The 15211-nt window shown below is 35.4% G+C and overlaps 1 protein-coding gene across 5 annotated transcripts in view; it reads left to right on the forward strand.

The window, feature by feature from the left end:
- LOC120428532 (ATP-citrate synthase-like) overlaps window positions 1–15211 on the forward strand; it is an 82611-nt gene that overhangs the window by 46928 nt on the left and 20472 nt on the right. For 4 of the 5 annotated variants that reach the window (XM_052709156.1, XM_052709158.1, XM_052709159.1 and 1 more), the window contains one exon: window positions 11417–11676. In XM_052709156.1, coding sequence (XP_052565116.1) covers window positions 11515–11676 — 162 coding nt within the window. In that variant the 5' untranslated portion in view covers window positions 11417–11514. Of the gene's footprint in view, window positions 1–7023; window positions 7216–11416; window positions 11677–15211 lie in introns of those variants that run through there. The other variant, XM_039593563.2, reaches the window with a different exon arrangement.

Below are 15211 nucleotides of genomic sequence, written 5' to 3' on the forward strand. Positions count from 1 at the left end.
CCTTTTGCCCTGTCCGTTTTTGCATAACTGTCCAATGTTTATGCAAAAACTTTTGTGACATAGGACATTCATCCGGCTACAATCATTTTGTTTCCCGTGCGCTCCTAAAATCGCCTAAATGAAGACTTCATTTTTTCGTGATTTCGTAAGTTTATTTAACAGGGTTCATTGGATAGGATAATAGGAGCTTTCTAAGCTTTTCATCGTTTATTTCGTTTTCAAGGTGTTCAATGCTGGCGACTCCAATGGCTTTCTTCCTAAGGTTCTCGCGATTGAGTGTATAGTGGTGCGGTTGTTAAAAATAGCTATCTCTGACTCTGTCACTCTCGTAGAAGCTGAATGGCTAGCTTCCCTGCACCGTGCGGCACACGCGGTTCACTTGTACCTTGTCTTGGTGCGCTGGTACGATGAACCAAAACACCAACACAGTCACACAAAAGGGCTCGTACCGAAACTAGAAAACCAAAACCGCGGTGTGCGTTGTTGGGAAGCTTGCTATGATCGCGTTTGTCATAATCGCTTGTTTGATTAGAAACGTACAAACATATTGTACGATTAAAGATATTCTTTTGGTGAAAATTGCGTTTTTTATTTCTTTTGGAAATCATATCATTCATAATACTCATAATATCATCATAATACATTGCTTTCATCATAAGACTTTATTTTGAGCTGACGTTATAAATAAACAAAGTCGATGTTATTAATTGAAAGAAGTTCTACCATTGTTATATTCTTTAGTAAGAAAGGCTCTTTCTCACCCCAGGTGGGATTAAATCGGTTTTTGAACATGGGACAGTTATGCGTAGAACGGCAGTATACGAAATGCAATGAAAAAAAAACCTTCAACTAGTATAATCTCTCAAGTTGGCTTTGCTGCCGTTCTACGCTGGGGTGGATGTTTTGGTATGGAGAAAAAGGTTAAACTCCAGAGTTTTTTTTTTTCGAATAGTTCCTATAAACATATGGAGGACAATAGCTTATTGGACCTTTAAAAAAAAAACTCAAACTTGTATTTAACAGGCTATCGTAACCAATAAAACAACAAATTACATATTACAAATAAAAAAAAACTTAACCAATTTCCAGTAGCTTTGCAAAGTGTAGCTAATATCTTAAGTATACAACCCAAAAAAAGATAATTAATCTGCCTTAACCCTCTACTGCCCAAATTTTTTTTTCGAGAATATTTATTTTTCCCGTGTTCAGAAGGTCATTTTGAGCAACTTTTGTTTTACGAAAAACTTTACTTCTTTTCTTTTATGTTTTTCTTGTTTTATTTTTAAGTATTTTAATTTGCATTTATCTTGTTTAGTTTATGTTTGTTTTTGGTAGTATTTGGCCTATTCTACCACCATAATTACATTTTGCCTATCTAAGTTTTTCACGTTTTTACAGTCACTTTTTCATTTTTTTGCATGTTTTTCACATTTTCTGCTATAGAATGGCAGAGGCATAGTCTGGGACACTACAAAAATTACTGCATACTTCTTTTTACCTGAAAATATAGAAAATGGTAGTAAAAAACACAGCCAAAGTTGACCCTTAGAAAAATGACATTTTTAAAAACATTGGCAAAGTCACATAAAACAAGTTAAACTTCCAACCCTGAAATTTTTTAAAATTTGAAGAGTTCTTCTTTCCAATGCTTTTCAAAAATCAAATATCAGTTGGAAAATTGATTTTTGGCGATTTTTTAGATCGAAGCCCGTCTAAAGGCGGGGTTAGGTTGTAGAGGGTTAAGGTAGTTGAGGAAGACACTTTTATATAGTAATTTATCCAAAAAGACAACATATTTTTTAAACAATAGGTTACATGATGCGATTTGTTCCGGTGGGCTTGATTGGACGTATCAGGAGCTGGCGCTTTGCATTTGAATTTTAAATGAGATTTAACCCCAAAAAAATACATTTTTCAAAACTGAAAACAATAAAAAATTTACATTTAAAAAAAATCCATCCCATTTAAAATTCTAATGCAAAGCGCTAGCTCCTGTTACGTCTTCAATCAAGCTCTTATTATGGATTTAGGCTCACTGCGCCCACCGAAACATGCCCACGGAATTAGCTTCAAAAGATAATTGTTGTTATATCCCACCTTGACAAAAAAAACACGGAAATTTGTATTCACCTGGAAAATTCAGGGAAAACCCGGGGATTTTCATTAATTATCAAAAGAGTATTTCATCATTAATTTGCGACCTTGAAAATTAAAATTTAAATTACATATTTTGTTTTTTGCTAAGAAAAAAAAGATTATTGAAAAGCAATAAGGCTGTTGCAATATTTTTCAAAGTTTATGTCGCCCCCCCCCCCCCCCTTTTTTTTCCTCAAAACATCAAAATTTCCATGAAAATAGAAGTCTAATCAACTGAAAACAATCTAAAATGCATTTTTCTGCATTGATAATCATATTTTGCATGTTTGGGCTTGTTTGAAAATGTTTTGAATTTTAATAAAATTCCAATTAACAGCACAGCAAAAATTGTATTTTTCGCAAAAAAATAAATTTTCGTCAATACTTAGATATTTTGGAAACTAATGATGGCAAAACAACTGGACAGGTGTAGAATGCATTTTAAAACACTTTTTTCATTAAAAAGTTGAAACCATGGCTCGTAATTTCATTTTTTGTATTTTTTTATTTTTTTGCCCCCCCCCCCCCTCGACTTTGGTCAGAGTAGAGGGACATAAACTTCAAAAATATTTGCTACGGCCTAAACAATGATAATTTAATTCTTTATATTTTTTTTAATATGGATTGAGAAGTTTAAAAATTCAAAAGTTCAATTATTAAAAAATCCAAACATTTATAAATTCAAAAAATAAAAAACTTTAAGATTCAAAGATTTCAAAATTTTGCAAACTAAAAAATTTAAAAACACAATTCTTAGATTCAAAATTTTTAAATTAAAAAAAAACAGAAAAAAGATATTTAAAAATACTTCTGAAAAAAAAGTACAGTCCTGACTCTATTATCCGAAGCCTCGATTATCCGATGTTTCGATCATATTTAAAAAAAAAAACAAATTTTCAAGAATTTAGAAGTGCTCTGATTTTCAAAATTCAAGAGTCTTAAAATTTTTGAATTTTGAAATTTTAGAATTTTTTTTTTAAGGGGAGAGTCACAAAAAGAATGCGCAACTTTTCTTGACCGCCCTCCTTGCGAGCTCTGTACTTAGCTTATTGAATCTAAAGATTAAAAAAAATCCAGTTTTATTCAATTTAAAAGTCTTATCCACTAAAAACAATCTGAAATATTTTTCTGCATTGATTTTCACTTTTAGCATGTTTTGAGATGTTATATGAAACTCCAATGTACGGCACCGCAAAAACTTTTTTTTTTCCCGTAAAACAAAATTTTTCTTCAATTGTTAGATATGTATTTTGGAAACTTATGATTACAAAACAACTGGACAAATTTGAAAGCTTTTTGAAACTTGAATCTTTTTTAACGTTTCTAGCATAACTTATGCATTACTTAACTAAAGTTGATGATACTCAAAAAAAGAATTAAAGAACCTGAAGACGGGTCGAATGACACGATCCGAACAAAATCGGTCAAAGCATTTCCAAGAAAATCGACACACACATTTACTTAGAATTTGAGACACATGAAGCTGGGTCTACGATGCCTATTTAAGAAGTTTATGTTTTAAAGTGATTTTAATGCATTTCCTCAGTGAAAGGTTTCTATCAAAGAAGTCAATTGCATAGACCAGCAAGCTTAGAGTGCACTTGACGGCGGCGCTTCTTTTATGTCCTTTCCTTTGTTGGAAATCTGGCGTGCACCCAAAATGAATCAACTGAAAGAAAAATATATAAAAATGCTGCAAAATCGTTTTTTTTTTGTTCATTTCTTTTCCAGTTTTCTCTGAATGTTTAAGAAGAAATACCGTACTTAGAATTACGAAATGAGACATAACATTACATCATTACGGCCTCATCCAGGTTGGAGTGTCTTGATAAGGACTTTCCGCAAGTGCCCTCCGAATCACGAGCCTCAAAGATGCTCGCACGACCCACGGAGAGGAACGGGAATCCTCTTTTCTGTTTCTGCATTGCATCAGGTGAAGTCTCTTTCTCTGGCTTTTCGAGGTCACACGACTCTCGACTCTGCTGCGGAGGACGCGTGTCGTGGCATACCCGTGACCGTGGTGATGATGCTCTCTCTTGCATGAATCTCAGTTGATATTGTGTAACGTTTTAGTTATGTGTGTGTGGCGTGGTGAAATCTTTGTTGTTTTTGAGTCTATATGTAAGAAAAATGATCGTTGGTGGGTTCCAGCGTTGCTCTGCTGTCAAGTGATAATGCAAACTCGTAATCGGACGATTTTTTTTTGCAAAATAAAAGTGAAACCCATTTTTGATTACCACCAGCAGGGTGAAATGAAACTTTGGAGGATGAACAATCACGTGGGTTTTTTTTAAATATTTTTGCTGAATAGGTCAATGTGGTTCATCAAACTGTACAATTTGGTTGAAAACTCAGGATTATTTTACAACTGCTACTTTGTAAATTTTCCTTCTTGATCCAACCGAGAAATTCTCTAAAATTTCGGCAATCGATGTTTTTTTTTGTATATTTTTTAGAAATGACCCAGCATGCCATTATTATTTTGTAAACCTAATTTTTTTGAATACTTTGAATAAACGGTCGAATAAAAATTCCATTCAAGATTTGATTTTTGCAAAAAAAAAATATAAGAATTTAAACAACAAGACAAGTATTTCAAAGAACATTTATACACCAGTTTAGTTGTTTTGCAATCATTAGTTTTCAAAAATGTATGAATTGCCGAAAACATCAATTTTATCAAAAATAAACTTATTTTGGTACTGTACAGCAAATATTATCAAAAATTCAAAATAAACCCAAAATTCGAATAAACCCAAACTTGCTAAAATTGATTCTAAACGCAGGGGAATGCATTTTAAATTGTGCTAGTGCGTCAAACATCAGGAATTCCTGAATCCCGGGAATTTTCATATTTTGTTCCGGTAATTCCCAAAATTGAAAAAAAATCAAATTTCGATGTCGATTTTCCCCAGTTGGCGATAGTGACTTAAAGATAATTTGTAAAATATGTTTTATATAAAACATAAAATTCTAATCATAGCTGAAATTTTACATAGACTGGCATAATTTTATTTGTTGTTGTTTTTTACATTTTCAAATAAATTTTGATGATTTTCTAGACACGTCATAAAAAAAAATGTATAAAAGGCTTATTTAAAGAACAAAAAACATTTAAAATTTCTTTTAAGTTATCTTAAAACTGCTGTCCTTGTTTAGATTGGAGCTTAGATTATTTCCAATTAACCCTGTACTGCCCAATCTTTTTCAAAATTTTTATTTTTCCCCTGTTCAGGAGGTCATGTTAAGCAACTTTTGTTCTACGAAAAACCTTACTTTTCTTGTTTTATTTTTAGTATTTTAATTTGCATTTATCTTGTTTAGTTTATGTTTGTTTTTAGTAGTATTTGGCCTATTCTACCATCTCCTATCATTACATTTTGCCTATCTAATTTATTCATGTTTTTACAGTCACTTTTTTCAATTTTTTGCTCGTTTTTCACATTTTCTACTCTAGAATGGCACCATTATTATTTAAATTGTAAAAAATGCTTAGAGGCATAGTCTGGAACACTATAAACATTACTAGATACTTCTTTTTACCTAAAATATAGGATATGTTAGTAAAAAATACAGCCAAAGTTGACCCCTTAAAATTTTTTTTTTAAAACATTGTCAAAGTCATATAAAACAAGTCAAAAAAAAAATAAAAAAAATTAGGAGTTCTTCTTTCAATTTCAATGGTATTTAAAGATCAAAAATTGGTTGAAAAATGATTTTTTGGCGATTTTTGAGATCGAAGCCCGTCTAGAGGCAGGGTTGGGTTGTAGAGGGTTAATAGTTTTGAACTAATTCTACGATTTTAAGCTTGAAAACCATAACAAATATAATGTAAACATAGATTTTATGACTGTTTCAAAAAAATTCCGAGATCCCAGGAATTCCCGGGATTCCAAAAATATTTTTCCCGTTTCCCGAGAAATCCAAAACCGGGGAAAATTGGACGCCCTAATTGCAGCTGATTGCACTTTAATTTCTTTTGAAATTTTGAGCTGTTCGAAAAAAAATATATTTAGTTTTTATTTTTTATTTAGTTTTAATAAATTTTTATTTATTTTTTTTTCACTTTTTAACTTTTTTGGCAGAAAATTTTCATTAACTCGATGAAAATGTCAAGTCTTAGAGTTTTTTTATAGGTTTTGATCCGAAAACAACTTTGTAGAACATTGCAAAGCGCTAGGAATTGATTCCGAAAAGATACAGGTATTTTTTTTGAGCTTGTTTTAAAATTTTGCCGAAAAATAAACTTTCAAAAATATCTAGTATCATTTCGGGATCAATCCCTAGCGCTTTGATCGCGATAATTTGATAGGGGCTTGTGAACCTTTCTCTAAGAAGATGTTAGAAGTTAAAATTCCCCATAGTAAATTGATTGAAGTTCCATACTAACTTCAGGTCAAAACTGGTCTATTTCATATCTAGATTTTTTTTGTTTGAAAGGCTCTATAAGCTATTGTGTTTCATATGTTTATAGAACCTTTTTTAAAAAAAATTCTAGATATATTGGTGAGCCACACTAATGTAGAAGCGATGCTCCCTGAATTTCAGTGTGTAAGAATGTAATTTCAAAAGATATAACGGGTTCTAAAACGTCTTCTATCTTTTGTAGAATGGAAGATTTTTATATTATTTTGATATTGTTATAGAAGCCAACTTCACCCCAAGGTGCCCATCCTTATCCGCACCTCCAACCACAACTCCAAGTCGCGTGCGTCGCGTGGTTGTCTCTCTGTATTTGCGCGCCGATCCTAAACCTGCGCGAATGCTGTTTACCGACCCAGGAGACTCTCAGCAGATGATGTTCCACGAGTCGTGTCACGTCATCAACCACACACACTTCACCATATTTCCAGTCGCCGCCAGTCGCGGCAATCACTGCTACGGCCAGCCCAGTCAGTTCGCAGGGAACCGCGCGAGTGTTCGGATCGGAAAGTGTCTCTCTGTTCTCGCTCTCTCTCTCTCCGGAATTCGTCAAGTCCGGTAAAGTCTTTGGACCCGACTACCTGTTGCTACCTGTACGGGCGCTATTTTTTGGGTTTCTGGAACAACAGCAGACTTAGCTGTGTCAGCTTAAACCAGGTTCGTCCCGTGCAACGAGACTTGCACAAAGTCAGTTCTGTTACCAAATCAACCACAGCTCGCGTTGAGTTGGCGAGGGGGGGAATTCCGTAATTTTGCGATTATCGAGAGCCCCGAAAAGTGAAAGTGGTATTGCGGACACGTGGACACGTTACCGTGTTGGCTTCCGAGTTTTTGGGCGCTCCGTTAGCTGCTGCTGAACAAACCAAGTGTGGCTGTCTACTTGTGGAGTTGTGTGTTTGCGAGCTAACGGTCGTTAGTTATCCAACCACTTCTTCGAATCGTAGACGTAGAGTGAGAGTTGCTGGTTACTCAACACTGTTGCTGGAAGTTTTGGAAGTGTTGTTATCTATACGCGGGGACTGACTGACTGAGCACAGCGACCTGGACGGAACGATTTTCGATGCTAAAATGTGTGGGCCATGAGTAATCGCTAAGGCCAGTTAGTAGTGCGCGCGGAACGGGATTTGGACGCGGATGGATGAGTGATAACGGACTTAGGAAGATCCTGCGGAAACGATAAGAGGAATCGTCGCCGTTTTCTGTTCATGGGTAGTGCAATGTTGTCTTTGCGAAAATTAACAATCTTCGTTTAAAAATTTGGTGAAGATTTTTGAAGAAAATTTTACGCTAGAGTTAACCAGTGCAATGTGCAATATGAGCAATTCTCTGAGATTTCGGTCATTCGATTCTTTTTTGTATTTTTTAATCCGGCTGAAACTTTTTTGGTGCCTTCGGTATGCCCAAAGAAAAATGATATGTGAAAATTCTAAAATCTGTATCTTTTGAAGACATTTTTTGATCGATTTGGTGTCTTGGGCAAAGTTGTAGGTATGAGTATGGACTACACTGAAAAAATATGATACAAGGTAAAAAAAATTTGGTGATTTTTAATTTCACTTTTTGTCATTAAAACTTGATTTGCAAAAAAACACTTTTTTTTATGTGTTTTAGAGGACATCAAATGCCAACTTTTCAGAAATTTCCAGAATGGGCAAAACATCTTTGATCGAGTTATGGTTTTTTGAATCAATACAGATTTTTTTAAAAAATCTAAATATTGGTCGCAAAAAATTTTCAACTTCAGTTTTCGATGTAAAATCTAATTTGCAATCAAAAAGTTCCTTAGTGAATTTTGGATAAAGTGCACCGTTTTCATGTTATAGCCATTTTTAGGTTTTTTGAAAATAGTCGCAGTTTTTCATTTTTTAAAGTTAGTGCCCATGTTTGCCCACCTCTGAAAAAAATATTTTTGAAATGCTGAGAAAATTCTCTATATTTTGCTTCTTCGGACTTTGTTGATACGACCCTTAGTTGCTGAGATATTGCCATGCAAAGGTTAAAAAACAGGAAAATTGATGTTTTCTAAGCCTCACCCAAACAACCCACCATTTTCTAATGTCGATATCTCAGCAACTAATGGTCCGATTTACAATGTTAAAATATGAAACATTCGTGAAATTTCCCGATCTTCTCGAAAAATATTTAAAAAAATTAAAATCAAGACTAACATTTCAAACGGGCCAAACATTCAATATTACGCCCTTCTGAAATGTTAGTCTTGACCAAAAAAGTTTCAGCCGGATTAAAAAAACCAAACATTAAAATTAAAGACCGATTGCGCTTAATTTTTAAGTTTTTCTACATGAAAAAAATCAGTGCTACTTTGCTATGACGTTCAATTACAGCGAGGTAACTGAATTAGAGTGAAAACTGGTTCAGTAGGAAGTGAGCAAGCAAGTTTCCATCAAAAGTTTGCAAAATAATTTCATTTAAAAGTGCGATACACCAGATTGGATGAAAATCTAACCGAATCCCTGGCGTATTCAAAAATAGTGTTACATATCCAGAAATGATAAAGAGATTGGAATGTTCTAGATCACCCAAAGTGTTCTTAAATACGCTTGGTATTCGTTTCCAGAACACTTTGGGCGACCCAGAACATGCTGTGCAAAGGCAAAATTAACTGTTGTTGAGCAATTCTCATGAAATATTTGATAATTAAGCTGAGTGTTTACATTTTTCAGAGTCATTTACTATTATTTTTATTTATTTGTAGAAAAAATTGCATAAGAAAACAAAACTAACAAAATCTGTAAAAATCGAGTGTTAATCGTAAATGTTGAATAAAATGAGTGTTAAATTCTAACAGTTTTTACTGCGTTTACTTCAAATTGAAGTTTACGTTTTTTGAGCAACTTGAATAAAATTGATATTTGGAAAAAAATTGTTTGCAAAAAAAATGTCACGAAATCAGGAATCAAAAATATATTTTTTAATAAACTTCAATATTTTAACTTTAACCCTATGGGTCATTCGCTCCCGTTACATATATGAATGTTATTTGCAATACATACTAGTTTTTTAATTTGTTTTCTTTTCAACTTTTATTTAATATTATTTCCGGCCCGCCGATGCTTCAGAAAAATCAGATCAGGCCCGCAGGGTTGGGAACCCCTGGTACACTCTAAAAAATACATTTTTTAATTAAACTTTTTACACACAAAAATTATTCCGAAAAATATTTAATTATTTTTGAAACTTTGAAATCTTTCATTTTAGGATGTGTTTCATAATTTTTAAAGCGTGGAAAAAGTTTAAAAACTTTTTTGATTTCATTTTGAGATGTTGATTCAAATTTGTAAAAAAAAGTACGTTACATAAAAATTGATATCGTGCACCGTTTTCAAATCGTCGCTGTCGTGATATCTTGTCGCACGTGCATTTTGGGCCAAATTAAGTTAAGAACGCCATTTTTCACAGATCCCAAAAAATCGATTTCAATCCTAAGAAATACAATAAATAATGAAAAACTTCCGTGCATTGTTGTCGCCCTTCATATGAAAAATGTTTCAATCTTGTCGTGCTATCTTGACTCACCCTGAAAGTTGATGTAAGGCGACAATTGGCCAAAGGGATTTCAGGTCAGAACGCGTTTGACACACGTACACTCCCGACTTCTGTAAACATTTGTAATTATAACTCGGGAATCCGGCAACACAATTCAACCAAACTTCGGGACAATGCACAAAATAGTCAGCCAAACAAAACGTGTTTGTTACTGTTTACATTGCGTGCTCCAGTTTTTGTTTTTTTCAAGGTCAAACATTAAAACGCGTTGTTCTCGGAACGTCAAAAACCGACGTGCGACAAGATAGCACGATAGCGGAAAAAAATAAGTATTTTTATAAATCACCAAAATAGCGTCAATTTTAAAGAGACGATAACTAAACATAACTTTGAAACAGCACTAACAGTTGATAAGGCTCTAAAACAGTTATATCTCACAATTAATATTTTTTTGTTTTGAACATTTCATTATGTTTAAAACAAACCATTTTGCATCACTGGCTTTTATTTTATTCATAAAAAGTTTATATTTCTGTCTTTTTTTTTTTTTTGCTTAAAAGTTATTTTGCATCCCAGAAACCATACTTTCAGTATTCAAAAATCCGTATCTTGAGAATGGGGTTTCTTATCGATTTTGTGTCTTCGGCAAAATTGTAGTATTCAGAAAAAAATGTTTCATGGAAATTTGGAGAATTTTCGTCATTTTCTCGTTTTTTGGATTGACCGCTCCCGTTTTGGTTACTAATGCAATGAATACAACAATACAAGTTAAGACCAATCATCGCTGTTGGCCCTCAAAACACCTGGAAATTTCAAATTTGCCCAGGTGTTCAGTTGAAGATTTATAACCACCATATAGCCACGCATCTCCACAGATAAAATCTCCGTTTTCTCCCTCAAAATTTTGTCTGCGCTAATTGTGACGAAATAATTCGATTTCTCTCCGCGTTCCGATTACGACAGCAACAACAACAACACTAGAAGAGAGATGAGCTCGCGCCTCAGCTGCTATCACGTGCAAGAAAGCACCTAACTCTTAGCTGGGCTGGGTCAGGTTAAACTGGTTTTGTTGCCAAGTAGTCTGTCGCGTGAGCTTTTCGGGGGTGAAAATTGAAGATTTGTTAGAAACCGGTCTTTCTGAAGTCTGCGTTGTTATTTAATATCATTTCTTTTGAACTTTGTCCACTCGCGTAAATCCGGATTATGTTTTGAACGGGAGAAGCTTCGTTGTCAAGGCCAAACTCGCGGAAGTTGGCAAATAATCCAAATTCCTCCAGATTGCTCCTCTCCATTATAAACGAATTTCGGACAATCATCTAATTGAGACATTTTTTTCTTTTTTCCTTTGCAGAACTGCACACACACAAAATCAACCTCCTAACCAAGTCACAAACAGACAGAGCGGAACAGGACAAACTGATCTACTGAACCAGCACCAACGCCGTCAACATGTCCGCGAAAGCGATACGCGAAGCCACCGGCAAGGACATCATCAGTCGACACCTCGCGGCCTCCGGTGAGCACGGGGCGGCCAAGTGCCGGTTCGCGTCCGTCGATGAGACGACACAGTGGCCGCAGCTCGTGGCCGACCATCCCTGGCTGGAGACTACCGTGAGTTGTGTTGTGTTATCAATTTCACCAGCGATTTATCAGCGATCGGGAAGTTGTTAGGTCATAAATTATGAAGAGTTATTGGTTCTCGCAAGTTGATTTGGTCGGCGTCGTCAAGAGAGATACCTTATTTTGCCGGAACGATAACAAAAATTGGACGCGCGCTCGCAGAAATTGCTTGTTGTAAACAGTCGCCCAATGACGCTCATCAATCACGCCGTGTTCAGCTGTGTGGCGTGTGTTGTAGTATATATGAAATGCATAACTTCGTAACCGGGTGAATTTACGATTATCAATAGCTAATACCTGCATTGATAGAGTTTGCCCAGTAAAAAAATGTGTTTCAAGCAAATTTAAAAGTACTTAACTATGGTTAAAGATGCATTGAACGAATAGATTGCATGTTTCCAACCCAATATTTAATTCAATTTGACCAATTTCCAAGAAAACTTTGAAACGAAATTCCACACATTTTTTGTACCACTTTGTTGTGTAACAAAAGCCGGTGAGTTGGATAGTTAAGGACGTGGTATTCTCGTGGCACCACACGTGCCGATCTTGCCCTCGGGTAACGCACGCCGTGCCCAACGTTTTGACTCATTTTTACTGAGGTTTGCTGTACACTGCAATTTCATTAAACTTAATGGCAATTGGTGTTTGTTTGAGGTAAAGTGTGCACCCGTTTGAAGGTTTTTTTGTTTTGTTTGTTTTGCCTTCCTCACTGAGGTAAGGCTATAATCCTGTTCTAAAAATGATTTTTACACAAAGTGCTCGTAGACCCACCTTCATGTATACCTATCGACTCAGAATCCGAAAGCTGAACAAATGTCTGTCCGTCTGTGTGTGTATATGCCCAATAGGGTGACAAGAAAAATGGAAAATTTTGGAAAATCTCAAGAGATACCCCCTGGCTCGAATCTTTAGGCAATAATAAGTAACTGTGCCAATTTTGAGCCAAATCGGTTAAGGTTTAAGGGTCGCTTTTTATCGTTGAAGTTTATATGGGAAAAATCGCAAAAATGTATGGGGAAAAACATCGCTTCAGAATTTTGACAGCAGGTAGCGCAGGGCTCGCCCAATTTTGTTCAAATGTGAGATTCTTGTAGGAATTTCAATTTCCTACAACTTTGTCGAAGGGTGCATCCGAGTTGATCCTGATGAGTTATTAGCAATGCGATGAAAAGAAATCGACTTATATATTTGAAAATATATAAGGGGTATATAGGAAGAGTCTCCTACGTTTGGCGAAGACTCGAAAGGCGAAATCACAAAAGGCGAAAAATCATTAGGCGAAATGTTTCAAAAGGCGAAAATCACATAAGGCGAAAAGCACATTTGGCGAAAAAATACCCAAACTACGCGCCAGGTGGCCGTGTGCACCTCGGCCGCGGCCTCGGTGCACACGGCCACCTGGCGCGTAGTTTGGGTATTTTTTCCCCAAATGTATTTTGTATAAAGCATTTCCTCAAATATTCCCGTTCTTTTTTCAAATCAGTTTTACAGATTTTTCATTAATGATGTAACAATCAGAATTATTTTTTCTGTGTTAACAACATTTTTTTAGACCAAAACAAAGTCTCTAGATTACTTTTTGGTTCGCCAAAGTCAGATTCCCTTTGAAGAGCAAAGTGCTCACTCGAAATCCTAACCATAGAGGTTTTGACTAGCAGCGTACTAAACTTCCAGAACTGGTGTGTTCGTTGCCCATACCGGAATGATAAAGATTCAGAGTTAAAAATGCATAAACATTACACAATAAAACTACAGATCAACCAAACCACGTCAAAGGGCTAAAACGAAGTCTAAATTTTTATGGTCCGATTATAAACATAATAAACATATGAAACACAATAGCTGTCGAACCTTTTAAAAAATACTCTAGATGTGTAAACAAACAATCCATCCACGAACGAGCTGGATGGATTGTTTGTTTACACTTCGTAGGGGAACAGCATCTAACTCCACCGTGCCTCTAACGTTGCCATATCAGCACTTTGACGTTCAATTACAGTTCATTAAAAACATTTTCAACTTTAATCGAGTTTTAAATAGCTCAGTAAGAAGTGAGCAAGCAAGTTTCTATTAACAGATTTACAAAATAAGTTGTTTAAGTAGTGAAAATCAGCAAATTAGATGGAATTAGGAGCGAGTGCTTAACCTGCCAAACATACGAGCATTTCCCCTACTTCATTGTCTGAGAGAAAGGAAGAATCCTAATTAGATTTTACAGCGTGACGTCACGAGCGCACACTCACACACATTTTTACTGAGACACACGTGCAAAAAATGTAAACAGTGCAGCCAAGCTGTCAAATTTGTAACCTCCAAATCGAGTCGGCGTAAAACCTAATTAAATAATACTTTTTCGCCATCTGAGCCATTTCGCCTTTTGTGCTATTTCGCCTAACGTGGTGGGTCTACTTTTTCGCCTTTTGAATTTTCGCCTTTCGAGATCTCGCCTATTGAGTTATCGCCTTTTGTGGCAATCCCTATAGGAAGTATATAAGAAAAAACTTTTTTTTAAATCACCACAAATCAGGATCTGCTCGGATCGTTTTGCACCCTTCGGCAAAGTTGTAGGGGATGAAATTTCCTACAAGAATCTCACACTTGGACAATTTTGGGCGACACCTGCGCCACCTGCTGCCAAAATCCTGAAGCGATGTTTTTCTGCATACATTTTTGCGATTTTTCCCACATAAACTTCCACGATAAAAAGCGACCCTTAATCCTTAAACGATTTGGCTCAAAATTGGCACAGCTACTTATGTTTGCCTAAGGAATCGAGTCAGAGGTCTAGTTGACGTCGATTTTTTTATTGTCGTCCTAATGACCAATAATTGCATTCGATTTGGTTTAGGATCCCATGCGTACCTATTGGCTTTTATAGGGGCAGGGGGGGCAGAATGGCCCGCCTAAGTAAAATGCGCCAAAAACCATGGAAAAACATGAAAACTTATGAATTCAGTGTAGTAGGCTTATGCTTTGGGATGTACCCTTCAATGTTGTATACTTGGTTGATGAAAATTTTTAGCTTAAAACTATTTTTGAGCCACTTAAAAAAAAAAGTTTTTTCGACTACTTTTCCAGGGTGCGGGGCAGAATGGGCCACCCTGCGGGGCAGAATGGGCCACCTTAGAAAACAAGCCATTCGTCTAATACAACGTTGAAGGGAGATAAGAAATGACTTAAGGTACCTTTCTAACATAGTTTCCATGAAGTTAGACCACTTAAAAATAAATAGTCACTTACCAAAACAAACATTTTTGAAAAAAATGTTAATATATTGAAAATGGACACTATTTTTACATTTAATCATCAAAACAACTAAAAAATCAACTAATGTTGCATTAAACGTGATTTGTGAAGCTACCTGGAGTGAAATAATCCATTTAATCAAAATTTCATAACTTTTCATTTAGGGCGTCCAATTTTCCCGGGTTTTGAAATTCCCGGGAAACGGGAAAAATATTTTTGGAATCCCGGGAATTCCCGGGATCCCGGGAAATTCTTGAAGCAGTAATAAAATCTATGT

Source organism: Culex pipiens, chromosome 2 (genome assembly GCF_016801865.2).
Source record: "Culex pipiens pallens isolate TS chromosome 2, TS_CPP_V2, whole genome shotgun sequence".
NCBI lineage: Eukaryota > Metazoa > Arthropoda > Insecta > Diptera > Culicidae > Culex > Culex pipiens.